Source organism: Oncorhynchus clarkii, chromosome 26 (genome assembly GCF_045791955.1).
Source record: "Oncorhynchus clarkii lewisi isolate Uvic-CL-2024 chromosome 26, UVic_Ocla_1.0, whole genome shotgun sequence".
In the NCBI taxonomy this organism is placed as follows: domain Eukaryota; kingdom Metazoa; phylum Chordata; class Actinopteri; order Salmoniformes; family Salmonidae; genus Oncorhynchus; species Oncorhynchus clarkii.
The window spans coordinates 23,368,153-23,394,551 of record NC_092172.1 but is presented as its reverse complement, the minus strand read 5'-3'; the positions used below and the strand labels follow the sequence as shown (position 1 = coordinate 23,394,551).

At 45.4% G+C, this 26,399-nt stretch overlaps 3 protein-coding genes across 4 annotated transcripts in view; 2 read left to right on the top strand and 1 right to left on the bottom strand.

Moving 5' to 3' along the window:
• The window catches only part of LOC139385254 (homeobox protein aristaless-like 4), a 22,414-nt gene extending 21,250 nt beyond the window's left edge, over nucleotides 1–1,164 (top strand). Inside the window, exon 4 of the mRNA XM_071130413.1 lies at nucleotides 745–1,164. Within this exon, the coding sequence (XP_070986514.1) occupies nucleotides 745–1,065 (321 nt within the window). The 3' untranslated portion in view covers nucleotides 1,066–1,164. The remainder of the gene's footprint in view (nucleotides 1–744) is intronic.
• The window catches only part of LOC139384918 (DNA-directed RNA polymerases I, II, and III subunit RPABC5), a 235,138-nt gene that overhangs the window by 159,226 nt on the left and 49,513 nt on the right, over nucleotides 1–26,399 (top strand). The window lies entirely within an intron of this gene.
• Nucleotides 5,216–26,204, bottom strand: LOC139385253 (exostosin-2-like). 2 transcript variants are annotated; one of them, XM_071130412.1, is made up of 15 exons: nucleotides 25,991–26,204; nucleotides 25,058–25,379; nucleotides 24,692–24,915; nucleotides 24,396–24,485; nucleotides 23,211–23,327; nucleotides 22,830–23,025; nucleotides 21,910–22,049; nucleotides 21,653–21,746; nucleotides 17,563–17,694; nucleotides 13,688–13,877; nucleotides 11,006–11,172; nucleotides 10,198–10,341; nucleotides 9,746–9,874; nucleotides 8,356–8,438; nucleotides 5,216–8,179 (listed from the first exon to the last, which is right to left on the bottom strand). In XM_071130412.1, coding segments are annotated over exons 1-15 (2,169 nt in total). In that variant the 5' UTR covers nucleotides 25,993–26,204; the 3' UTR covers nucleotides 5,216–8,040. The 2 variants fall into 2 exon arrangements, with proteins under 2 accessions (XP_070986513.1, XP_070986511.1); XM_071130410.1 differs by lacking the exon at nucleotides 25,991–26,204 and having other exon boundaries at nucleotides 25,058–25,387.

Here is a 26,399-nt window from a genome sequence, read left to right as displayed (position 1 = left end):
ACTCCATGCGAGCCTCCAGCACCACTACCCCGTCCCCCCATCTCAAACACCCCCACTCCCACATCCCTATCAGCTCCCTGACCACCGCAGCTCTCTCTCTCTGTCCGTGGAGGAGGGTGACAGGAAGCATGGAGATTTCTAAGACAGCCAGGCAAGGTGTTGAAGGACTGAGGTAGGAGGGAAATGTCTTTCCCTTCCACTTATGTACCGACCTGCAGCAACACTCCAATAGGGTTTTCAACGTTCAAATATCAGGCTATGGACAAGTAGACCATAATGTGAACGTTGCTCCACAGAGTTGATAGGTTAATGAATCATTCAAGTCGATTTGACAGACGATGGTGGGTGTCATAGTCTTCTTGATCTTTATAGCCTTCAAAGCGTTTTACCATAAAAGGTCTACCTCATCTTTAGGCCATTGAGCGCGCCGGGCGAAATACCAAGGAAGAGACAAGTGGAAGCTGGTGCACAAGATAACCATTTTTTGGGGGGTGAGCGTTGTAGACTGATGAAATTTACTGAGGAAGCAAAACATGACAATAAATAATTGTACAACTTGTGCTGTATTGCATTAGTATCCTAGGTTAGAACATTTGTTTGTAAACAGGATGTCGAACACACACCACATCCTTCATTCTGCAATAATCATATTCAGTCCACAGAGGGTGTCTGAAAAAACGAAGCACTGACTCACCCACATAGTTTTGGTATTTAAAGTGACCCTGTCCTCTCTCTGCGTTTCAGATACAGAACCCATCATGGATTGGTGGCGGCAGCGGAGCGTCTCCTGTACCAGGCTGTGTAGTGCCCTGTGACTCAGTCACATCCTGTATGACCCCTCACCCTCACTCCGGCAGCGGCGTATCTGACTTCCTGGGCGTCCCGAACCCTGGGGGTCACATGGGACAGACACACATGGGCAGCCTGTTTGGGGGTCCTGGCATGGGGTCAGGGATCAACGGGTACGATCTGAACAGCATGGACCCAGACCGCAAGTCCTCCAGCATCGCCGCCTTGCGTATGAAGGCCAAGGAGCACAGTGCAGCCATCTCCTGGGCAACATGATGCCTCAACAGCAGCAGGACAGGGGCCTCTGGGAACCCCACCACGTCCAATCCAAGCCAAAGCAGAGAGGGAGGCCAGTCTGTGCTACTATAACAGAAATATTGATAATCTAAAATTATAATGATGATAAAAGCCATAGCAAATTGCTGAAGAGGAGAGAAAAGAGACTAACAAATCTGGACAGTGCACTTCTTTATTTTGTGTCTCTGATGGGAGAGACCAGTGGACATCAGAGATGAACAACAGTCATTCAGGTAGTTAAAGCATGAGGTGAGAGGCAGGAAATCAAGAATCAGACCTATCCTTAAAGAGACAAATGAATTGGTTGCTTGTTGGAAACAATGTGCTGGTTATACAGTAGCTATAAACTATAACACAACAAAAATGACAAAAAAGCAGAATAGATTTGAACCAATCCCTGCACTTATTCAGTTAATACAGGTAATGCTGTTTGTACAGATATTGAGATGCGTCTGCTAACACACCTGCTAGTGAGAGTCAACAAAGCTTTTTCTGTCCAGGTGTTATTATACTTTCTTGTTTTCCAGTATTTAAATTTGAAGTGTGTATTTCTTTATTCATTTTGATCCTGGTTTTGTCCCAGAATCCCTTGTCCCTTTCTGTCAGACTGTGTGCAACTATTCTCTCCACATAAACTGCAAACTGATATTCACATATTTACGTACATTCGGCCTGATTTGGGTCTGTGTGTACATTTGAGTTTCCTAAGGTCATTTTGGTCAGCTTCACTTCAAGGAGAGGGGTGTAGGTAACGGTCAAGCCCATAGCCGATCCATCTCCGTCAGACTAACTGAAAGAATGCTGATAAAATGAGTCATATACTTCAGTTTGGGAAAGAGGTAAACCATTTCAAAAGTAGCTTACTGTTTCTGGTATGCATGGTCAGCACTAGCATACTTTAGGTTGGTGCTACCTTCCAACATTTAAATGTCAGATATCAATCCAGGTTTGTTTAAGTGCGGGCAGACAGAGAGCCCTACTTGCACCGCTGATGGGACGTCACTGAGCCAGAGAGGGACGGGGACGAGGAAGTGGTGTGTGTGGGTATGAGAGAGGTGCACAGCAGGCCTGTTGGGGGGTACAGGGTCTGGGAGCACCAGACAGGCTCAGCTCTGTTTGCAGGAGGAGATTCAAAGTGGACATGCCATTTCCTCCCTTGGCATTTCCTCACCTCACATTTCCACCTAGGGAGTTACAGGAAAAGTGCCCTCCAGTCCCATTGCCAGAAATAACACCCAGCGGCAGCCTTGAACAGCAGAGAGGCAGTGTAGATTATATAGACAGTTTTTGAGGGAGGATAATAAAATGGTGACTAATGCCGTCAATGTTGACCACTATCTCTTTTCATGCAAAGCCTCACTATAGTGGGATGGAATTGTCAATGGAGAACCTTTGGTGCTTTTGTTAGACGTATTACTTTCTCTCCACACAAAATAAGCCGTCAGTCAGTTTTATACTGGGAACCCCAGGTCTCTTTCCACTTGGAGAAGACTTGTGAAGTGAATCCCTGTGAAACAGTTTGTTGAGGCAGAGGAGGGCTGTGAATTGGCTGCAGGTCATGATGGACTTGGGGGAACGTGTACTGCACAACTTTATTCCATCTCTCACTCACTGTTTATTTTCCTCTTGGAGAGAGCCGTCAGTAGGCACTTAGCAGCTCCACTCTGTTCCAAAACCAATGTGCTCTTATGCATCTCTTAGTCCCAGATGCAATGTATGTATGGCCTTTCGCTGTTAGAGACACATGTAAGTTCAATGCTGAATTTCCTGATGGTGTGTAAAGAATGTGGAGAGGCTGCGTCCCATGAGAGAGGTGTCAGAGTAGCAGGCTGTCATAAAGACTGGATAGCACTCTAGCAGAGCTCTGAAAGACCGTATTTCCATGTTTGCATCAACATGATCACTTTGCCAATGACAGTAGAGGTATGTTGTTAGAAATTCCTCATTCTCCGCAGTCAGCTGTCCTCCTGACAGCTTTAGTATGACGACTTGAGTTGAGCAGGCTGAATTTTGAGCCTGGCTTCATTAACTCTTTGGCATGGGGTCTGAGCAGGACCATTTCAAGAAAAACCACCAGCATGCCAGGATGAGGATCCGATTACAGCCCCCCGGCAACAAACAGATCCCCCCCCCTCCTAGCCACCCCCCAGCAACAAACAGATCCCTCCCCCTATAGTCCCCCGTCCCATCCCTGGCAACAAACAGATTCCCCTGTCCCGCCCCTTATAGCCCCCCCCCCCCCCCAGGGAACAACCGGATCCCCAGTCCCTGCACCTTAGGTGTGGACATGGAACAATGTGGGGGGCAAACTGTATTCCGTGCTTTCAATGGCTCCATGTCACGATTTGCAAGGGTGACAGCAATAGTAGACGTGTTCCATCATCTTATGCATTATGAGCTTTCTGTTTTCCCAAGGTTCCCATTTGGATCAAGTCAAAACAAAAGGTCTCATAGATTTGACGCCAAATATGATACCCCATGCACCTTAAGCAGAGAATCCATTTCTAATTCCGTAACACAAGCCTCATTATTTCCCCTTTCACTCGGTAGCTCTGCTAGGATATTGTGGTATGTACGATCCAGGATGAACTGTCAGCATCTACACTAGGTAGCTCTGCTAGGATATTGTGGTATGTATGATCTAGGATGAACTGTCAGCATTTACAAACAATGGGTCAGAAACCCTTTCCAAATGACGACTCAGATTGGATCCAGTTATACATGGCAGTTCAAGCCTAATGCATGAACATACTGCTGACAACACGGCTTGTCTCTGTGTTTGGAGGTGCTCTTCTGAGATTTGGAGATGGGGCCCCTGTGCTCTCATAGGCCGCTCTAAGGGGTTGCTGGGAGTGCGAACGGGCCACGGCGTTCCGGTGTTCTGGGAAAAGAACAGTGCACACAGCTGCGCTCAAGGGATAAATGCAAAACAAACATGCCTTGCACATGCTTCTCCTCAGCTGTCATGGCTCCGTTTTCAAAGAAGCCCCCACACTGCACTAGGGCTCTCCCTCTCGCTCCTCTGGCCGAATGCCTGCCCCTCCGGCACTACGGCCATACACAGCCGCACAGCCAGGCTGCAGCCTTTTTAATTAACACTGGGACATCTGTGGACAGGGATTCTTTCTGGGATTGTGTGACAGAACAGACAGAGCCGCCAGTGGCCCTGTGCTTCAGGTTGGCCTATAGCTGTCTCTGACTAGGGCTTGTAGGGTTTACAGTGCTGGGTTGGGTGCTTCTCAGAGCTCAAACACACATGAAGCTCAGGTCAACACAGAGTTGATTTGTTTACCTTTTTCGACATGTTTTTGAAAACGTTTTAAGTTCTTTATTTATAGACATGTTCTGTTATCTGCAGTTCTCTATGAATTGAGAAGGACAAAACCGAAAGCTCAGTGTTAAAGACTGCAGAAACGTAGAAGCCCATATGAAGCCTTCTTGGATGAATCACAGGTTAATATGTAAATATTCTCTTTCTCATCTACCCTAATCGAGGCACAGCTTGCCTTAGGGCCTTAACTGATCAGATATGCAGAATTTAAGTAGTTGCGAAACAGCTTGTATATCAGCTCATCCTGTTGTAGCCTGCAGGGGTCCCAGTCTGTCCCTCTGTGATGATGTCACCTTTCACACCACCCCTATCATTTCTAATACTACTGAAGCAGGGCAATAAAAATAAGTAAATACTTATTATAATATAAAACTGTGTGTTGTGTGTGCATGTAAAAAAAAAATTGTTTTAATGTAAATTGGACTGATTTACAGTAATTTACAAAGACCCTTGAAATGTTACTAATTTGATGTAAAGTATTGCTTTATCTTTGTGAGATACTTGTGGGTTGGTTTTTGAGTGATCCTTCTGAAAGGGGGTGGGTGTTCTTGGTTTGTTGAGTTTCCAAGTATTTTGAAAGGTTTTTGTGGCTTTAAGCTATATTGTACGGCTTTTTAATTAATGATGGCTTTTATTTGTGTTCATGTTCTCATATATACTTTGTGTGAGTTACTATAGTACAGTAAGTTATTGCACTTACATCATATTTTAGAAAATTGTTTTACAAGCATTGAGAGCAAAACTGTTGTTCATCACATACTTATTTAAGAAACACACACACACACACACACACAAAACTGCATCAACTACAATTTGTTTTAATGGATAACTGAAGTGCAGCTTCAATTGTCACGAGTAATTTCATATAGTTCCCGCCAATTATTTAAAGATCCAGTGCAGTCCAAAACGTGATTTTCCTGCTTTTATATATTCCACACTATGAGGTTGTAATAATACTGTGAAATGGTGAAAATCATAATGGACTTTTAGTGTAAGAGCTGTTTGAAAAGATTGCATGAAATGCCAGCCTGTTGTGGTGGGATGGAGTTTTGGTCTGCCTGGTGTCAACACCAGAGTTACAACCTGCTCTGCCAATAACAGCTGGTGTTGTTCTCCCCTCCCCATTCAGACCACTCCCAGACAGTCGAGCAAAATTCTCACTTGAGAAATTGCTCTTTGCTAAGAAGTTATTTTTGCTTCTTTTTGACCATTTGAATTGAAATCACAGTAAGGTACTTTACTGTTACCCTGAAATAATTCTATATTGCGATTAAAAAGGCTGCATTGGACCTTTAAACAAACAATAAAACACATTTAGTCAAAGAGGTCAGAGCTCAATATTTGACAATCTTTCTATGCTGTTGTGAGGTGGGAATGATGCTACTGCAGAAGGATTCCTACTCTCATGGAAACGTCCTACATTTAAAGACTGGGATGTTTTTAGGATGGCACGACTCTCAGAGGATTAATTAAGAGTAGCAGTTTTCACAATGTCCTGCAGCAATGGGCAACACATGTAGTAACGTGTGTGGAGATTTTTGGGATTCTGGTGTTCTGTTTTTACTGTTGTCTATATAATTAGGATGGAGGGGTGGGAGGGCCTTCAATAAAAATCTAGTGTAAAAAAAGAAACACGTCCATCTTCTTGCATTTACATATCTACCTCATATGTACCATGATTGCATCAGTTGCAGTGACAGCCTAAAATCCCTCAGTATTTCAGACATGAGGGATGAAATGAGATCGCACAACCTCCAAGAATGTCACGCAGTCGACAAAAATACTAACAGCGTTCCTTTGAAATGCTGACATTGTACAGGGCGGATTAGGGAGCGTGTATTAACAGGTGACAGGCGAGGCTGAACAGTGGTGCTGCACACGGCCTGGCTGTCACAACAGCCCTGGTCAGACATGGGCTTTCACCAAATCAAAATGAGGACAGACAGCGTGACTGACACAGAGGCTTGCTACTGGTGACTGTGCATGAGAAAACCACTCCAATAAACATGCATACAACATCGTCATCCACATCTAGAACACTTCCGATTACATTTTTTTCAAGCACTTTTATCAACTTCCTCTGTTCTCCAGTAGCTGAATTTCCTCTTCACTTCAGTTTGCTCCTCAATTCATGCACCTTGGTTGGAGTCCGGCAGCACCATTGTTCCTTTCTTTAATCCCAGGCCAATGAAAAACATCTTTATTTAGCATGTATTTCTTCACTAAGTCATATTTATATATATTTTGGGACACATTTATCACAAACAACAATCCTTACACAAGTTAAAAACAAAACAAAGAAGGCAATATTGACATTTTAAAAAGTGTGTGCTGACAAACTTGAAATGCTTAGGACATTCCTTTAGAGAGAGATGAGCAAGCCTACACAGACTAACAGAAAGATAAAGCAAAAAGAGACATCACAATTGGGGAGTTGTACAACCTGGTGCCTACATCTCCATGAAGCAGACAGTCCAATGTCACCGCATCAATTACAGTACCTTCCCTACTATACCAGACTAGATGTTACTGCAATAGTTCATTATGCAGCACAACACTTTAAAAAAGGTCATTCAAAATGTCCAGATACCGGTCATTCTTTTGAAAAGTGTTAGCAGTAGAACAATTGGCAGTAAATATATAGTGTACATATTATTTGCGATATATCCTCTATGCAGAGAAAGCGGACCATACACCTCTGCAGTGCTCACACTAAACAAATAAAAATAACTCATGCCATAAAATGACCTTAGACAAGAAGCGCCCTCTAACACTACTTTGTCTCATATTATTTATCATTTAAAAAAATTAATCAGTTTGAGATAAATGACATGGGATATATTATCTCTACTGGTGTTCAGCATATTACACAACTGCTCACCCTGTGCTTGGCAGACAGCAGTGGCAGACAGCAGTGGCAGACAGCAGTGGCAGACAGCAGTGGCAGACAGCAGCGGCAGACAGCAGCCCTGACTCACTATGCTACATTAAAATGTAGCACCGGTGCGATTTATTTACACTGACCCCAGATCAGCCAAAGAGCCCACGGGGCCTCTGGTTCAAATACAGCAGCAGTGGACATACACAGACTTGTCATCTCTCAGTCGCACAGTAGATTCTGTCCAGCCAACCAATGAGCACACACACCTCATCTCTCAGTCGCACAGTAGATTCTGTCCAGCCAACCAATGAGCACACACACCTCATCTCTCAGTCGCACAGTAGATTCTGTCCAGCCAACCAATGAGCACACACACACCATCTCTCAGTCGCACAGTAGATTCTGTCCAGCCAACCAATGAGCACACACACCTCATCTCTCAGTCGCACAGTAGATTCTGTCCAGCCAACCAATGAGCACACACACCTCATCTCTCAGTCGCACAGTAGATTCTGTCCAGCCAACCAATGAGCACACACACCTCATCTCTCACCACTTCTAATTCAAACCAGTATTTAGGAAAGGAAACAATACAGGCTCCCAACCCCACACCACCCTACAGAGAACAACAACCTTCCAGGTTCTATATGGACAGAGATAAACTCTTCTATGTCTCCCCTGAACTAGAAGATGCTGGGTATGTATGGGTGTCTGGGGGTTGCTGGGCCACAGCCCTGTCCGGTCAGAGACTGCCGATGTTGGGGAAACTCTTGAGCTTCTCTGGGAAGTCGTCCTTGTAGAGGACTGGGTCTGCACGGTGTTCCACTACCTTCAGGGGCATGGTGCCGAACACCGACGCAAACTTGTTGATGCACTCTGATCTGGGGAAATGTACAGAAGTTACCGGCGTTAAAATTGAGGCGATCAACCACAGGAAAAATTAAAATAAAACACACAGATATTGTATGTCCACTACTACCTCTATGAATATTGATTTGGCATATACACACCATTTCTAGAGTAGCTAGGCGATGAGCATGCTCAGTGCAGGACGTACCTCTCTACCATGTGTGTCTGGTCCAGGGACAGACCGTCAATGGCTGTGCACTCAGGACACTTGAACTTCTTCCTTGGGGTCACCTAAATGGAACCAGGACATTGAGCTTTACAAATCTACCATTGCTACACAACTAAGAAACATACAGTACAGAATCTACTGTGTGGTGAGATCAAATCCCTGTGCTGATGAGACAGGTCTAATACCGTCACAGTACTGCTTAAAGGGATACTTCGGGATTTGGGCAATGAAGCCCTTTATCGATTTCTCCAGATGAACCCGTGGATACCGTTTTGTCTCTGCATGCAGTTTGAAGGATGTTGCCAAATAGCTTTAGCGCAATTGCTAGCATGCAAGTAAATACCATAGAATTACAATCATTGTGCTAATGCTAGTTAGCATTGGCTTGCAAAACTACCTCCAACTTCCTTCATACCGGAGACAGAGACATACAAATGGTATCCATTAGTTCATCTGACACTGGGGAAGTAGATTAAGGACTTCATTGACCAAATCCTGAAATATCCCTTGAAGTTGCAGTTCTCTAGAATTTGATAAACCCATTAGATGAAGTCATGCTAGTTGTGACAGCAGGTCCAGCAGTGGTTGTTGCAGCAGAGTGTGATTGAGGGCTGTTGCGCTGAGGGAGGATGTTGTGCTGCTGTATACCTGAGTGGTCATTAAAAGGCCACGGCATGCTGCTTGCATACTGAGGAGAAACAGCTGTATGCTCATTAAAGGGGTGATGTATGGCCTTCCTCCGTCTCACCCACCCCACCAGTCCATCTTACTCCAGACTGGAGATCAGTGCTGAGGAGGACGTGTGGGGAGGGGTGGGGGGCTAGCCTACTGCGGGCACAGAGGGAGGGAGTAGGCATTGCATTGACGGTGGGGTGAGTGAGCCCTGGTGAGCTTAGGAAAACATAGTCGGAGGAGTGGCAGTCAGTGACACACAGATAAGAGAGGTTAAGGTTGGGCTTTAGGGGCGGCCTCTGCACCTGGACACGGTCACTGCGTGGTGGAGGTATCAGGGGGCACAGAGGGGTGAGAACTGATCAGAGACAGAGCCTCTGGCAGGACAGGAAGAAACAAATATTTATGTTTTCTGGGAGTTGGAGTTACAACCTTCACCTTCCTGATATGTGGTACATGTTGTAGTACTGCTCCTAATGAGATATTAACATAGCTCCGTCCCAAATGCCACCCCATAGGGCTCTGGTCAAAAGTAGTGCACCATTATAGGGAATAGAATGCAATTTGGGATGCAAGCCATGGCTCTGGTGAACATACAACATTGAATTTGACCCCCTAAGGACCTAATGTCAGCATAATGGGTTGGGTAGGACTGTTGTGTTCAGGTGGTGGGACAACGTTGTGCACTGTTCTGTACCTTTATGGGGGCTTTGCCGGTGATGTTGGCCACCAGGAAGTTGATGGCGATATCCTCACAGTTCATATGAGCATCCACCCAGTTCTTGATGTCTCCTGGCATCTTGTAAGTGTACAGGTAGTTGAAGTACTGGAAAGGAAAGAAGCCAGTGTTACTCAACATCAAAATCAGCAAGCAGTGGAAACTACAAGCAGATAAATACTGAAATACATGTCATCCTACTCACTGGTGACATGATAAATGAGTCTAACCTCTGAAAAGAGGGATGTGTTTTCTCAGAAGTATTTGCTTTGAATAAAAAGGAAAGCTTTTGGTTGACAGTGAGACAGATAACCTAACCTCACCTATGACTCTTCCATCCTCTCTCTCTCTGTGTGACCTAACCCTGCCCCCTCCCCATACTGGGCCTGGCAGGGGGACAGAGGGAGGAGGGGATTCTGTCTGAGGCTAACCTTGTGGTAGAAGGCTGCTCCAGTCAGAACCATGGACACCTCGTTGGTCCACTCGGACTCGTACTTCCACTTCCCCATCTCGTGGTCCCACAGGTGGAGCCGACCCGGGTACCCCACCAACCGGTCTGGGAACTCCCTCCACACCTGAGGGACATGGCGGGGGAAAGAGACGGTTAGACACAAATTACAGGTTTTCCAGGAATTTGGGGAAAGTTCCAAGTTAATGGAATTAGGCAACACTAAAAACATTCCAAGTAGCCTCCTTTCACTTTCTTCAAGGTAGTGCTAGAAGACCGCCATCACGGAGATACTTTGAGCCCCAAAGTTCACTTTAAAGAGATGAAAGCTACAGGCCCTCTCTGTGATGGGCAGAGAAGTGTGTGGAGACTGGATACCGGAGCCCAGCAGCCTGTCCCGCTATTGGACCCAGCAAGAGGCAGTAGTGCCAGACAGCCTTCCTTCCCCACAGCAGCCTGCCTCTCATTTCATGTCATTATCCTCAAATTGTCCTCAATTGTCTCAATAGGTCCTAAATGCCTTCAGGTGAGTGCCAAGCTGGGCTGTAGGCATGGACAGCATCAGCTCTGGCCTGTCACCATCTGTCACACATCAAACATATCTCCAGCACCCGGCAGCCGCCTCACATATAGCCTTACTGGAGGCTGACTTAAGCTCCCTGGATGAGTTTAAACTTTGGGGTCAGCTCTAAGTGGCCTGTGTTTACCTGCCAGTATGAATGCACTCAGCCCAAGGTCAAACATTTGGGGTGACATCTCCCAGGCGTGATACAGGGTATCCTCTCTCTCACCTCGTAGCCAAACTGTAGTTCATCAGACGTCAGCATGATGATGTCATCGTCGATGGCCAGCACGGCCTCAGTCTCGATCTCGTCGTAGGGGAAGAAGCGGTTGCTGAGCTTGTTCTCTTTGGTGCGCACCACCTTGAGAGGCGCGGCAATCTTCGGCCATAAATAATCTAACCGAGGGACAGAGACCAAGAGAATGAATGATAAGACTACATTATACAGACAGGTCAGAGAGTCTACCCGAGGGATAGAGACCAAGGGAATGAATGATAAGACTACATTATACAGACAGGTCAGAGAGTCTAACCGAGGGATAGAGACCAAGGGAATGAATGATAAGACTACATTATACAGACAGGTCAGAGAGTCTAACCGAGGGATAGAGACCAAGGGAATGAATGATAAGACTACATTATACAGACAGGTCAGAGAGTCTAACCGAGGGATAGAGACCAAGGGAATGAATGATAAGACTACAATACAGACAGGTCAGAGAGTCTAACCGAGGGACAGAGACCAAGGGAATGAGTGATAAGACTACATTATACAGACAGGTCATAGAAAATCCATTCTATCAATGCAATGGAGGCCTTGGCAAACAGGTCAGTTAGCATTGTGTGCTACTTGAGAAGCTGCAAGACATTAAGTAAACTGAAAACTACTTCCACACATTCCAAATCTGACAGTATATATTGCATCGCCCACCTACACCTAAGACATCAAACCAGACTCCTAGTTTTCTAGGTCAAACTAACATCTAGACTTCAGTTGGAGAGGTGTGGAGTTGGGTTGCCATCAAGGGAGACGTTTCAAAATGGCAATCCTAGTGGAAAGTACACTAGCAGTAAAACTGCAATCACTGACTCGAATCGCAACGCCAACTTGAATCATGTGCAAGCCTGCCCACACCAAGATTCCTCTCAAGGCAGAGCAACAAAGTTAGCTTTTTTTAAAGTAGTGTTTAGTGAGCTTGGGAAGTGTCCATGGCACGGAGCAGTCAGACAGATGGCACAGAATGTGTCACCCCATTAAGGCTCTAACTGGGGCCTGACAAGCAGGCAGCGCTCCCACCGACGAGCTCTGAACGTCTCCACACTAAACTGTCAACGGGAGAACTGCTGTGATATATTCAAGGACTTTCTTCTCTCTCTCTTTCCCCCTCTCTTTTCCAAAGATGAGCTGGGAGATGTGTGCAGTGCAGGGTGAAATCTCCAAAACAAAGGTTATTAGCTTAGCTCTGATTTAGCCTGGAATCCTGCTGCAATCCCCATCTCTCCTGTAGTTACCTCGGTCTTCATGCTCTGCAGCTCCATAACTGTCTTTGACCAATGTGAAAAACAGGTTTCTTCAGGTCATAATGCTAAGATTGTATGAGTGAACAAATAAACTATGAAGTTAATCATGACAACCAAACACAGTACAATCTCTGTGCATGTCAGAAGCACAATCAGGCCTTGTGAGGATGAGGAGGAAATCCGTCCTCATCCCAAGCAGAGACCCTGAGTTGACCCATGAACGGCCCCTTGTTAATTCTAATGGGTCACAAAGCTCTAGCCAGGCTCCACTGACGCCTCTAATCAAAGGCAACACTGGGCCATTAGAGTGAGCTTCAAAGTGGCCCGCTGCTTCATTACATTACACAACTCTATGCAGAGGATAGATTTAATTCCCTGCCGTTCCCTGAGCTGTCAGTGTTAAGGGGCACCATAAACAGCCGCATACCTAAATCGCCTTGTTAAGAGGAATCATTAGAGCGAAAGCCACAATAAATAATGACTAATATCAGCTTACTCTGAAACATCTCTAATGGGCTATAAATGAGGGCTGTGGCAGGAGGACAGACAGGCAGCACTAGCAGAACACTGCACACTGTTTGATGAAGTGGAGTGTCTGTAGTGGACAGTATATCAACATGAATGAAAGGCCTCTACGTCGTCTGGCTTGCCAGTACCGAGGAGACCTGTTGACATCGGAAGGTTAGAATGAGGTGGCTGCTGCAGCACCGAGTAGGGAACCAGTTTCCTGATTCTCAACACGAAGCAAAGCCAGAGAGAGGTTTGGCTCCAGCCTCGAGCATGTCATGCTTTTCAGGGTCTAAACTTATAGAGACGGGTCTTGGCTGCTGAAGCTATCATCACTCATCTGGTACACATCAAGAGCTCCATTTTGTGTATTAAACCATGGCATGGTGAAATAACCACTTCTTCTCACATCAAGTTGGCAGTTAACATGGAGTGTTCAGCCACTTTCCCATTCCTTGTGTGTATCGATCTGCCAACTTTAGTCAATCTCTAAACAGAGATAACATTTTTTGGGATTCTATGATAGCTATGAAGTAACCTAAACAGAACACCAATATCCCATCTTTGAACATCCAACAAACATCCAACATAGCATCATTGTTGTCACTGAAAAGGTTAACTCATGAAAACTCCTATTGCTGGTGTGCTTGTTTAAGGGTAATATTTGAATCAATAATGGGTTTAATGAACAATATGGGGAAGGGAGGGTTAGAATCAGAGGTGTATTCATGAGGAACCAAACAGAAGAACATCTACCAAAATGGAGAGGGACTACCTAAACCTGTCCAATAAGAAACGTATTTTAGTTTCAGCCCCTCAAAACAATTGATTTTGCAAAACGTTACGCTACGGTGTGTGCTAATGAATACAGCCTAGGGCTCACCTTCAGGGGGACTCTTGTTCTGGTTGTTCCACACCACCAGTAGCTTGGCCAAGCTGGGAACCTTGGAGATCTCAGTGATGACCCGGAAGAGGCTCTCGATACGGTCGTAGGTCAGCACCACAGCAGTGAACCCTGGGGACCTCGGTGGGATGAGAGGCAGGAACAGAGGGCTGTTCACACTCGACCACTTCTACAGAGGACAAGACCAAAAAGGTTAGTCACTCTCTCCTACAATGCAGACGTATGCCTTCATCTGTCTGCCATCCTGGCCTGTGACATGTTTTCCATCGTGATTTAAGCTGCCATTCCATTGCTTGATTCAGCAGTGAAGTCACCTGCAGTGATTGCCATACAATGGCTTTACTAGGGAACAGAAATAATCTATTAATTAATTTGAAAGATTAATAGACTCACAACCGGGAATGCCAAGCACCCAGCGTGAAGCAGTCTGGAATGCCAAGCACACTAAGAAACGAGTGGTAGCGGAGCTGTTTCAGGAGCACAGCTTAGAGAGTGTGTAATACAGAGACAAAGAGCTCCAACCTCATCTCAGGTACATGTGTAAGTTGAGTCCACACACTATGACTTGGCAGTCTTGGCCTCTCCTGCTGTTTCTACACTGCTGCTTTGGGATATTATAAGTGACATTTTGTCATGAAGCTCTGGTGAGCTCCATGCAGCAGAGGTCCAGATGAGTTTTAGTGAGGAGAGAGAGAGAGGGGGGAGGCAGGGGAGGGCAGGGGAGAGAGAGAGAGGGGGGGGGGGGGGGCTGGGGGAGAGAGAGAGAGAGACGGTGTCGGCGACTGTCTACTGCCAGTGTGGGACTTGGCTCCTCTTCCTGGCCCCGTCTTAAAATGGCCCGTTAACTCTGGAAGATGCAGCCCCTAGCCTAGATCAAGTGACGCTGTAAAATAAAATACTGGCAGTGCAGAGAGCCCTATGATGCAGTGACACACACAATGGGACAATGAGACACTCAATCCAGACCTCTGAACTAACATATAGACAACTGACATTTTGAGTAATGAGATTATACAAGAGCAACAATATGTCAACATGTGACACAGGAGACTCACTGCAGCAGCTTAAAGTGCTCTACAATGCAGGTTCTCTCATCTACAGGGTCAACTTCAACGCTACCGTTCTCTGTTAGCAGGAGCATTATGTTGACTGGATGATGTGGTTTTAACCCTTAATTAACTGTCAAACACTACAACAGTAGCATTTTCAAATAAAGAAGGTTGCAGCTGACTTAATCAACTGTACCAAAGGTCCCCCAAAGCCTCCAGACCTCCACTAGAGACATGTGCTAACCTCATAGGGAGGGAATGGAGATTTGAAATAAAAGTGTGGGCTTCTTGAAGTGCTTCTCTGTTCTGCTGCAGACAGGTGACCACAGACAGACTGGTGTTTCTGTGGCTCTTCCAACGGCGTCCACCATGTCTGTCACCATAAACATGGTCACCTCATATACCCTACATCAGTCAGTACTCACCAATAAAATAAAATAAACTCAACTTTACTAGCAAACGGAAACTTCTCTGAGGTGGTGTGACACTGACATACAAGCAGAGGGGGAAATAATTAAACTAAACACAGTGACACATTAGTGGTAAGATGAAGAGAAGAGGAAAAGGACAACTTAAGTCATTTGTCAGATGACATAAACAAGATGAAAGAAAGACAGCCACTTCTCCAATGTTAATGATCCCAGTTAAATTTAGTTCACTGCTTACAATGATCAATTTACACAAAAACGGGATGATGCAGCCATTTGGGTGATTTAGGCTATACATTATTGTGGTGGTGTTAGGAAAAGTAGATTGACGCAAATCATTGTAAACATAGAGAACAAGATGGCATTTGAGTGTTTGACAAACAGTGTTTTCTCCACAATAACAAATGATTTTCCATGGCAATGTGGAAGTAGCAGCAGCTCCAGTGATGACTGGAGGCAGGTCCATCTAGCCAGCAGGGGGCCTTTGATTTGTGCGGTTTGTGATGATTGCCTACCAGTGATTAATGGAGAAGCAGAGATGTTGCAGCCGTCACATCTTCAAGAGTCCTGATATGAGCACATTCACAGTGCAGGCTTCGTCTGCGCTCTACCAGTGAAGGAATCGTCTGGCCAGGTTTCTTGGCCCATTTAAACCACTGAACAAGCCCCGACTTAGCCTAAATTCAAATATTAGATGTCCCCTAATGGTCAAGGTCAAGCTTAAGAAATAATCAGTTGCCATTTGCCATGAATACACATTACTATGAAAGGTGTAATTAATTGGACCGACACCACCCTTTTTAGCAAACCATAGTGCATTGTTTAGTGTGCACCCAATTGTGTGTTCACACCATTCCAAACTAAGGGAGAAAACACACCAGAGCTCAGAAGAAGAAAACACTCCAAACCAGTCTGATATGAAAGCATCCTACGGTACAAAGCCTCCTAACCTTCAGCCACCTTTCAGAGGCTGAACAGGTGACTACCATGGATTACCCGTTTGGTATCTTACATCTATGCCCACGGCCGAACAAAAAGCATCCCGTCTGTCCCTCCCTAGCCTGAAAACCCTTCTAAAGGCACTGCTACTAGCAGAGAGCCTGTGAAATGTGCTTTCAATTATGACCCCGAACGAAGGATACAGAACAGCAGAGAAAAAATAACTGCTTGATTTATTTAGTGTCCTGTTCCAATTCTGCTCGACGTGTTTCCACTGAATACGTAGAGATAGCACTTCTCCAGCATTGGAACAGTAACAGGTCTGTGGCCCTGCACAATTAACCTCTTGTGAGCAGGGCCTGAGACAGCACACCTAAATGATGACGATTGGTTGGGAAAAAAGGCAGACAGGAGTCTGACAGAGAGAGGTGGGTAATGTCAAGTGTAACTGTTGATTAACCAGCTACCCACTCCAAAAAAAAAGGCAATACTAGCTGTGATTGAGCAGTTGGCTAGAGTAGAAAGTAATTAGTCTTGAAGAGCTTTGAATTACTCCGAGAAGCCAAGTGTTGTCAACATATCTTCAGTCAGAGTCAGCTGACTTGTTCAGACCAACATATCACAAACCATTGGTAGGACTGTCCAATAAGAGGAGGAACATGGGCCACAGACAGACAGACAGGACGGAGGGCGGAGCTGCATGTGATGTCTTTGGGGACTGCAGCAGATCAGGCTGGGCTGATTAACAGCCCTTGAGAGGTGATAGCTGAGCCAAGCTGTCTGCATCCCCACACTCCCACAACCACAGAGAGGTTACTTACACACACACACACACACACACACACACACACACACACACACACACACACACACACACACACACACCTTAAACAGTGTTCTCTCACACATACACAATGACTCAAACACTAAGGCATGTATTTTTCACCGCACTGGAGGCATCCTCCCAGTGCAGAACTGCTGACACAAACACACTGGCTGTTTCAGCAGTACTGGGTGTTTACCAAGCAGCCAAAGACCGCTAGACTACATGTGTGGAGAAAGGAACCTATAAAGAGGAAGCTGGCCTGCCACCCAGCCGATACACTGGGAAAGACTTACCTGGGAAAACTGTCATATCTGTCACCGAGGGAGTCAGTCACTGTGTTTTTCTGTTTTAAGGCCAGCACAGTAGTGTCAGGTCACACATCAATACCAGACACTGCAGACTGCACCCCCATAAATATGACTCGTATGTCTAAGAAGATTCAGTGGTTAACCGCAGTAAAAAACAATAACATTATTAGTGGTGTAGGCTAGAGGGGCATAGATTAGAGCAGGCTCCAATGGAAGACTGAGGTATCCAATCATGTTAAAACACATCTAGCCTAAAACACATCTTTCCACTCTTTAAAGACCTAGCAACTAGAGGATTACTCACCACCACAGGGGGGTTGTTCCACTGTTCGTAGGTGCGGGCAGCATAGGGGTAGATGCGGTCATTGATGATCTGAAGCGTTGTCATACCGATGGCCTTCATGGAGCTGAAGTAAGCGTCCCAGAACCAGCGGGCCTGAGGAGAACAGAGTTGTTTTGGAGTAAAAACATATGGTCTGGGCCCTGGACAAACAGACAAGCTGTCATGAACATGAACACACATTCAGAAGGCATCCCAGTGACTGGAGAACAGGAAGGACTGCTCTAGATGGTTAGAATCTCTAACATCATCTGTCCTACAGCAGGCCAAGACCTTCTACAACTCACCTGACTTTCAAAGCACAGGGCAGCCAAATATCAACCTGGCCAGTGGTTCCAACCTCTTTCTGCTACTGTATTTTACTCTTCCAGTAGTACCCCCTCATGTGTATTTTTACCAGTAGACCTATGGTCTCATGAGTCTTCTCAAGTACCCCCAGTGGTCCTAGTAAACCTGGTTGGGACCCCCTGCTTAAGGCCCATTGGGACTATAATACATGTTTGATCCAAGATGTATGCAAACTATGTACACATCTACTTTTAGTTTTGCATCAAAAATCTATTTTTAGTCACTTCACTACCAGTCCATGGTAACAACAAGGAGCATTACAGTGCCCGAGGGGAAGGTGTAGCCTAGCAGTCAATCATATTTCATTGCAGATGTTACTAGTACAACATCCCCAGGTAGCACCAGAGCTTCCTTGGTGGTCCCCTCCCACTGATCCATTAGGAGACATCAAGGGACATCAAGAGTTAATGATCATTAAAACAGAACTGTCTCCTGCCAGGAGGCACCATGTCAGTGTGACCTGACTCCAACTCAGCAGGTCCTAGGTGACCCTGAGTGCAGCACTCTTTAACAAGCACATGTCGGAGGTCCATACTGGATCCCTCAACTCCAACTGACATTTGACTGGTTAGCCAGAGCACACCCCGGAAACTATTCGCACAGCCAGAAACTCAAGATATTAATAGCATATTTGTTGGGTGAGAATAAGACCCCCAGCTGAAGACGATCTCCTCTGTTTTGGATTAGGAGCAGAGGAGGATCAAGCAACAAATAGACAACAGCAACAACAGTGCACAAAAGGAAAACTGCAATGTAGCAAACACAGTGATAGCATTGGCTGCTACAGCTTAGCCAATGAGCCAACCGTTTTGCTAGAGCTGTGGTAGTCTTGGCCTGGCTACAGGGCTCTGTCCTTCCATAGCAGTGGAGCAGCTTGGCCTGGTGTTTTTGTTGTCGTATAGTCCAGAGAGCTCTCAGCAGCACATGAGAAGGGACCAGCCCCCACTCCACACCCCCACCCTTAGTCCCCTTTAACACAGGAGAAATACAAAAACAGCGTTTATTTTATGGAGGGGGTGAGGAGTATTCAAAAAGACTTTCTAATCTCAGGGGGACCCAACGGCCCATAAATCAGCCAGTGATGAAAGTTTCCTTTCCGACCGGGAGGAGGCAAAAAGCAAACTGCTCCGGCCTAAGAGGCCCGCTCCGCCCCCTCCCAGCGCCTGCAGGAATTTTTATGAGGGAAGAAGAGACGGAGTCACAGCAGAGAAAAGGGGCAGAGAGGTCTGCTTCACTGCCGAACTGTCGTTCCCTTCCTCTAACATACAGCGCTGGGCTAAGGAGACTGAACTCTCTTTGAGGTGTGCTTGAACTTGGACCATAAACAACATCCATCAATTCAAAACTGATTTGGCTAATCTATGCTACTGCAACTAAAATAAATGTAACTACTTGCACCTCTTAATAAGATATAAATATTGTAAAAGTAAAATTGTCATGGTGAACAATTACTTAGCACAAACTTGCTTAGGAGGACATTGTAGTATTACCACAATGACAGACAACTGATCATCAATAGTGGTTCCTGTGGGACTGAGAAATCATAATAATAGCCAGACTTTCACGACCAGGGTCAAGGGAATGACCCAGTCCACCATCTCTTTCTCTAGCTATACTCTGCTGTCCGTCAACTCCTTTTAAACAGGGAGGGTTCAGACAGGATTACATTGGGCTTGGTACTTCTGCTTCAGCCCTGTGATTGACAAGTACTCATTTCAGCTGTACTGATCTAACAAAGCATTTATTCTATTCCTAGGGTCTGATACAAACAAGGCTCAGAGGAAAGCCTCAGGTGACCACCACTAACATTTAGCAGCTGTTAAGCACTTAGGTCCCAAATTGTGAGCTATGTGGATGCTACCACATCAAATGTTGAAATCCTTTTTTCTCCTGAAATGATGCTGCTGGCTACTGATGGATTAGGAGTTTTACATTTGACCTTAGTTGTGAGGCCCTGTATAAGTGAGACAGAATGTCTCCTCAATTATCCAATTATCATTCAATTTAGGACTTAGTAAATCATACAGATAGTCAATCAAAGCTGACACAGTCATCATGAGTAAGGCTGTGTTATTCTGATCTTTTTTCCACTAATTGGCCTTTTGACCAATCACATCAGATCTTTTTCACAGCTGATGTGATTGGTCAAAAGACCAATTAGTGGAAAAAAGTTCAGCAGTGTGTATTTTAGGCATACTAGCCATATGGTCAGAGACCTTTTAAACCCATAAAGGACTGAAGATGACAGTGTGGAATTCAGAACCACTGAGGAAGGAAAGGCAGTTAGGTTCTCTGTTGTACAGTGAGTAAATACTTCACTTCAGCTCTTCAATAAGATCAAATCAGAAAAAAATATATATGTTCCTACAACTCTTATAAAAATATGTTCCTACAACTCTTATAAAAATTTAAGGGAAGAACAAATACATAATTTTGCACACGTCCAAGTGAGTTAGAGCTGACAATGTGTTGTCTATACTATTGACAATGTCAAGTCTTTATGGGGGACCAACTCAGTGATTCCCAGTGTCCTCTCCTCTCCAGCCAGTGAATGTGAGTGAGGAGTCTCTCCAGATGTGTACAGGTGTGGACTGATTTGGAATGGGCTCTACGGCGCCCCATAAATCCTGGATAAGATGGGCCTTTGTGCTCCGGCCCCACCCCACCCTTACACGTCCTGAGCCCGGCTCCAACACCCTCCTCCCGTCAGTCCTGCAGGGGCCACAGGCACGCGCATGGCATTGACATACCTACGCCTCACCTTCCCCTGGCTTAAGATGTATTCACTACTCAACTCAGACCAATATGATTTGGTTGTGGTCCTCTGATCTCCAGTGAATTGATACAATGTTTATTATTAGTATTTTTTTTACTCCAAACAAACTACAATCCTTATCAGTCCTCATCTCTACTGAGAACCTTTTCCTGACAGGAAGACAACTGATTACACATCTCATAACTAAATTCCAAGCCCTAGACACAGACAGACTGTCAGAGAAACACTAAGAGCAGTGGATAAGCATTTCAGATCCCCACAGCTACAGAGACAGGAGGGGGAGCCTCAAGGGAAGACATGTTCAAGGCTTGGCAAATGAAACAACTCCAACAGGGTTTCTGAGCTGTGGGGCTGATATGTCTGTTTGGCCAGTCTAATTGGTAAATGGACTAGCGTTGATACAAGGGAATGAGAAACAGCTTGGACGTGCAGAGCTCTCTGAGGGCTTTCACTTCTGTTTATTGAGGCTCAGTTGGACCAGTGAAAGGAGGGGATTTGTCATTGATTTGGCACGACTGAAACTAACACTGAAGAACCTTTATTAAGAGCTTTTTAATCAAAATTGGGAACATGACGAGACAATCCAAACAGACAACAGGACAGAAACTCTCATCCTAAGGGCCCATTACAACGTGTCTCTCACCCTTCAGTCTGCCTGTGTTATGGCTTCCATTGGGCCGACAGTGAGGCACGCGTCTCCCAGGTTGGAATGGGAGCGTGAAAGTCACAACTCCGTTGACCCCGTCTTCACACTAACTTAACCTGAGAGGGCCGGAGGCACTTTCTCCTGAGGCGTATTCATCTGGAAATAGACTATTACTACAACTCTATAAAGACTGCATTTCCCTATATGTGCATAGAAAAATCCCCAGCAAAGGCATTCAGTCTATTTGAATGTTCGCTGAAGAAAAGCTGTGATCTGACTGTCACCTGTCTTTGCATCTCCTCCACCTGCCTGTGAGGGATAGTCTTCAAGATGGTGTACATCTCTGGGAGCTTCTCCTCTGGAATGACCACGGATGCCCTGTACAACACACACACACACAAATGTCAGTCAGTATCAATGGCAAACACGGCCACTGTTATTAAACTAGATCAGAAATCACAATACGAGCTCAGAAAATCTAATGCAGAGAGAGATATGTGTTGAAGTTGGAGTGAGATCATGAGCAGTGTCTTTAGCATACCTCTTCCAGTCGAGGACCTCAGAGAAGGGCAGGATGTATGAGTCTGCTAGGATGACAGGGACACAGCCAGCCTGCAGCACATCACTGAGGGTGGCCTGTCCCAGCCGAGCCCCACGCAGCACCACACAGAACGACGACTCCTGGGGAACACAGATTACCACGAGGTATTACAGTATCATAGCCATATCAACGGTACATAGTTTAATGACATAGCCGTCGCCAAACTAAAAGCTTAGACGGGTCAAAAACAGACCAACACAATATTAGTGAGCAGCTTGTGTTTGGTCAGAGTCTGATAAACTGACTGCATGAACTGTCGATGTTGCCTCCCATATGGAAGAGTTTAGGGTGGGGAGGGCAATGTCATGGTGGACCAATTACACATGTTAAAAGTATACAAGCAGGCAACCTAAAATATTATTCTAAAATACAGGCATCACTTATAGCGAACCTTTCCAATGTCAGAGGTGGAGAAGGGGGGTGCTTTCACTGAGATTCTGCCACCACACCATCAACCTCCACCCCTCTAGGCCCTCTCCTTGGTGGGACGTACCCCAGATGTGCGGCTACGCTGCACCCATACCAGATGATAAGCACACTTCCTGTCTAGACAGGCCAGAGACGGGCTGGAGATGCACTCTGAGCAGACAGACAACGCAGAGAGGCACACTGGCTGACTGACTGCCACAGGCATTGTTGTAGTTTCCCAGGTATACTCTGCATAAAGTTACCCACATAGATAGACTGCTAACTCTTAGAGATGACCTACACAGCTGAGCAGAGCCCCCTTAAATGCATTTAAGTCAGATCTGCATGGCTATTATCAATGTTAAACATCAATTTCCCCCTAAGCTGTGTAATGTCTACAAGTGTGTGTACATGTTAGTCTAAATGGTAGCAGGTCTCTGTGTGCGTCTCACCTGGAGGATCAGGGGGTAGTCGAACACCTGGCCCTTGTAGCAGCGTTTCCTCGCTGAGGCGACTCCCTGAGAGAGGTTGCTGCACTTGTCCAGGAGGAGCAGAGCCTCCCCGTTCTCCTCCTTCAGCCTCTCCAGCTCTGCCCGGTACTCACGGTGGATGGCCGTCTGAGACGACAGAATGAAGTAGCGCCGGGGCCTGCAGCGGGACGGGGGACACCATTAGAAACAATGTAAATCTCTGTGGTCGATGGTGACTTTAAAAGATAACTTCCCAAATGTTCCCACTGTCACATGAAGTGAGGATGCCTGTTGTCTGGCTTGAGGAAGCGATAAGAGTCCTAATCTAGGTGCGGAAGTGTGGGCGGTGGTGTTGCTGCTCACCCAGGCTGTCTCTCGGGCAGCTCTACGTCTGCAGACAGAGGGCTGTACACAGGGATGCTGACGTCATAACCCTGCCTGTAGGTCCACGTGGAGAAGCCTCCCCCTGCAAGCAGAGCCCTATAACACACACAAAACAAACACACGTATCCATTGTTACACCACTGTCACATAGGCTTACATAGTTAAGACGGAGAGAAGAGACAGCTATACAGAACTTTGCAGCAAGACAATACATGACAGATGTGCAGATGCCCTGGCTGTTTCTTGTCATATCTGCTGAACAACGCTATTGAGTAACATGAAGATTAAGAAGTATTCACCTGGACAAAAATAGGCTGCCTAAACCTCATCCTTTTGGAGATGTGTATATGTAATGGTTACATGAGAACTGATGAACAATCTTTATGGCGTCCTACCTGTGGATGCAAGGACAACCTCGCGCACACACACTGGCCTATATATACACACACAGCTGGTTCTGATGAGGCCCCACGCCAAATGGAGCACAGCTGGATGAGCCCAGGAAATTCCCTACAGCTCCAGATAAGTGTTCATCGTCTCAGGGCTTTCGGTTCATAAAACCCACCTTTTCCACCCAAAAGGAGCGAGCAGCCAAGAGCAAGGCTGGGAAACATGGCCTCTCTCTGTGGCAGTAAATACCAGGAGATGAGGATGTCTGCCCGCTCAAGGCCGCTAGAGGTTCTGCCATCTCTGGACTACTTTTAAGTAGTACGTTCATCTTAGTTGAATATTTTTAAAGCCCCCCTGTAATTATATGCAAGTACTGTAGTTGTGTTGGAGATAAGATGGAACTGAATCTGGATTAGCTAGTCAAGTCAAACTACAAAATATGGAGCGAAAAAACTAATTTAATAAAAACTATGAGTCAATTTAACAAAAATAAAAAATGTATAAATCTATTCTCTGAACATAACATCAGACTAAGGACACGGAAAGAAAACTGAAAGCTAAGATAACACCATGCTTCCCTCTAGTGGTGGTCTTGGTAGAACAATATGTGCCTGGCAGTAACTCTGCTAACAAACACTGATTATTCACGCTGGAGTAAATATTAGCTGGAAGTCAAGGTTGGTTGATGAACAAAAAAACAATAATGTGAGTTTATCCAACTATGTTCATTGTAATTGACTTTCATTTTTCCTGTGCTGGGTTTATTAAGGTCACCTGTCTCTTGGTACATCAAGGGCTGTGTTGTAGTCTGGAGGTCCTCCAGGTAACATGTTGAACAGAAGGTGGTTCATCCCTTTGTCCCACCTGGAAACAAACATCTTTAGGGGTCAAAAACCGACAAATGTGTGCACTTAGATATCTGAAATGGGCTGATAGATCAATGTGGTAGATGAGAGCGGGGGAAGGATGAATGACAGAGGGTAAAGAAGGATAAATACATATGAAGAGAACTCCCAGCTTCGGGTGGAGGAGATAACAGTGCAACCCGAGCAGTGTGCAGGAAAGGTTACCTGGGGAGCATGGCCAGAGCCTGGGCAGTCTCCCGGATGCGCAGAGAGTTCTGATTGAGCACATCAATAGAGGGCACGAATAGGCATGCCCTGGTGACATCATCAGTGTAGAACTCACTGTCGGAGATGGCACTGAGCAGGTCATTGTACTCTCGAGACAGGCCTGTGCTGCTGATTGGCACTCCTCCCTCATCCACAAAACGCTGCAGAGGATAGATGTACACCTGCCAGACAGACAGTCATTTATGATGGTCCACTTTAGCTGCTGTTGGTTCAAAAGACAAGGTTCAGAGACTAACAATAGCAGATGAAACTAACTTCACGTATCTGTAATTTGTGACATGTGATGATGGAAACTAGGCACACCTTGATTCTATTCTTAGGGTTGTAGCCACATCGATACACATCAAAACAAGTGTGCATTCTGCAGCTAAGGTCCCCTCTCTCAGGAATAGGGTTGGAGACAGGCAGTTGGACGAGAGGTGCATCGTGCACGCTGCGTCGGTCCAGGCTCCAGTCTGCCGTTGATTCGATGGAGTGTGGCCAGAACTGGAACATCCCTGTGGCGATGAGTCCCAACAGCACCACAGAGAACAGAGTGATGTAGTAGATGCGGTGCTTGGTTTTCATCCGTGGAATCAAAGCCGGGCCCCGTGAACTGTACTTTCCAGACGCGCACATGCTGAGCCTGACCATTCAACAATTTTGAGAGAGACAGAGAAATAAATATATGGCTCCTGGTCCGTTGACACACTGCCAGGGTATGTATCAACAGTCTAAAATGGCTTCCTCTCCTAGATGAAATGAAGCCATTTTGGACTACTGTTACAGCAAGAAATAAACAAGTTACTGTAACGTTACTTGGCCTTGCCTAAAAGAGCCAATCAGGTCTCTTTATAAAAAACTACGTAACGACTTTAACCCAGTGACTGCTTACAACATTAGCTGTCAATCAAAGGCATTCTGTGAGGTAAAACTAGCTAACGATAACAGGCTAAACTGAACATCTATCTAATATAACTTAAATACACTGGCAGCAAACTCAATTTAGCTAGCAGACTGGTTGACGAGTTAACTATATTGACGATCAATGAAAACTTAATAGATTCGCGAAAAGCAACTAGTTTAGTCGGCGTTTATTATAAAATACCAACTATATATAGTGTATGTAGCTAGCTAACATCACACTTCTCATGATAAACTGAAATCTTGAAAAGTAAAAACAAGTGGCCAGCTAGCTTCAAGCTTAGCTAGCTAGCAAGTTTATGCAGCAGACTTCGATTTGATCAGTAAACTTACATTCACGCTTGACCGGTGCGAAGTCGATCACAAACTGTTAATTCATACCCTCTTCTTAGCTAAGCGGCAAAGCCATAATGTATAGTTTTTATACATTTAACGTTAGGTAGATAACATCAATACCGTTTAATTAGCTATTGTGTGAATAATTTGATTTCCGGAAGTGGAACTTTTCTTCGCCTGTCAGAAACCCGTGGGCGACTCTGCATGCACTGGCTATAGTCCCACCTACTAAGGCGGAGTATCATCACACCCACACAGTAGCATATAGATTTCTTTCACAAGAGACATTGTTTTTCTCCACTTAATTATACTGTCTCTTTAACTTAATTTGTGAATGGATAGCTATAACCTGGCATGAAATAGCTATATATGACTTTATCATTTACATGTGAATATTTACTTGAAT

What these genes read in the sequence shown, in the direction of transcription:
- LOC139385253 (XM_071130410.1), bottom strand. Translation starts at nt 25,387, where the DNA reads ATGGTCAGGCTCAGCATGTGCGCGTCTGGAAAGTACAGTTCACGGGGC. An exon ending in GCTCTGGCCATGCTCCCCAG is followed by an intron (nt 24,486 to 24,691) that starts GTAACCTTTCCT and finishes GTTTGTTTCCAG; the next exon opens with GTGGGACAAAGGGATGAACC. An exon ending in TGGAGGAGATGCAAAGACAG is followed by an intron (nt 17,695 to 21,652) that starts GTGACAGTCAGA and finishes TGTTCTCCTCAG; the next exon opens with GCCCGCTGGTTCTGGGACGC.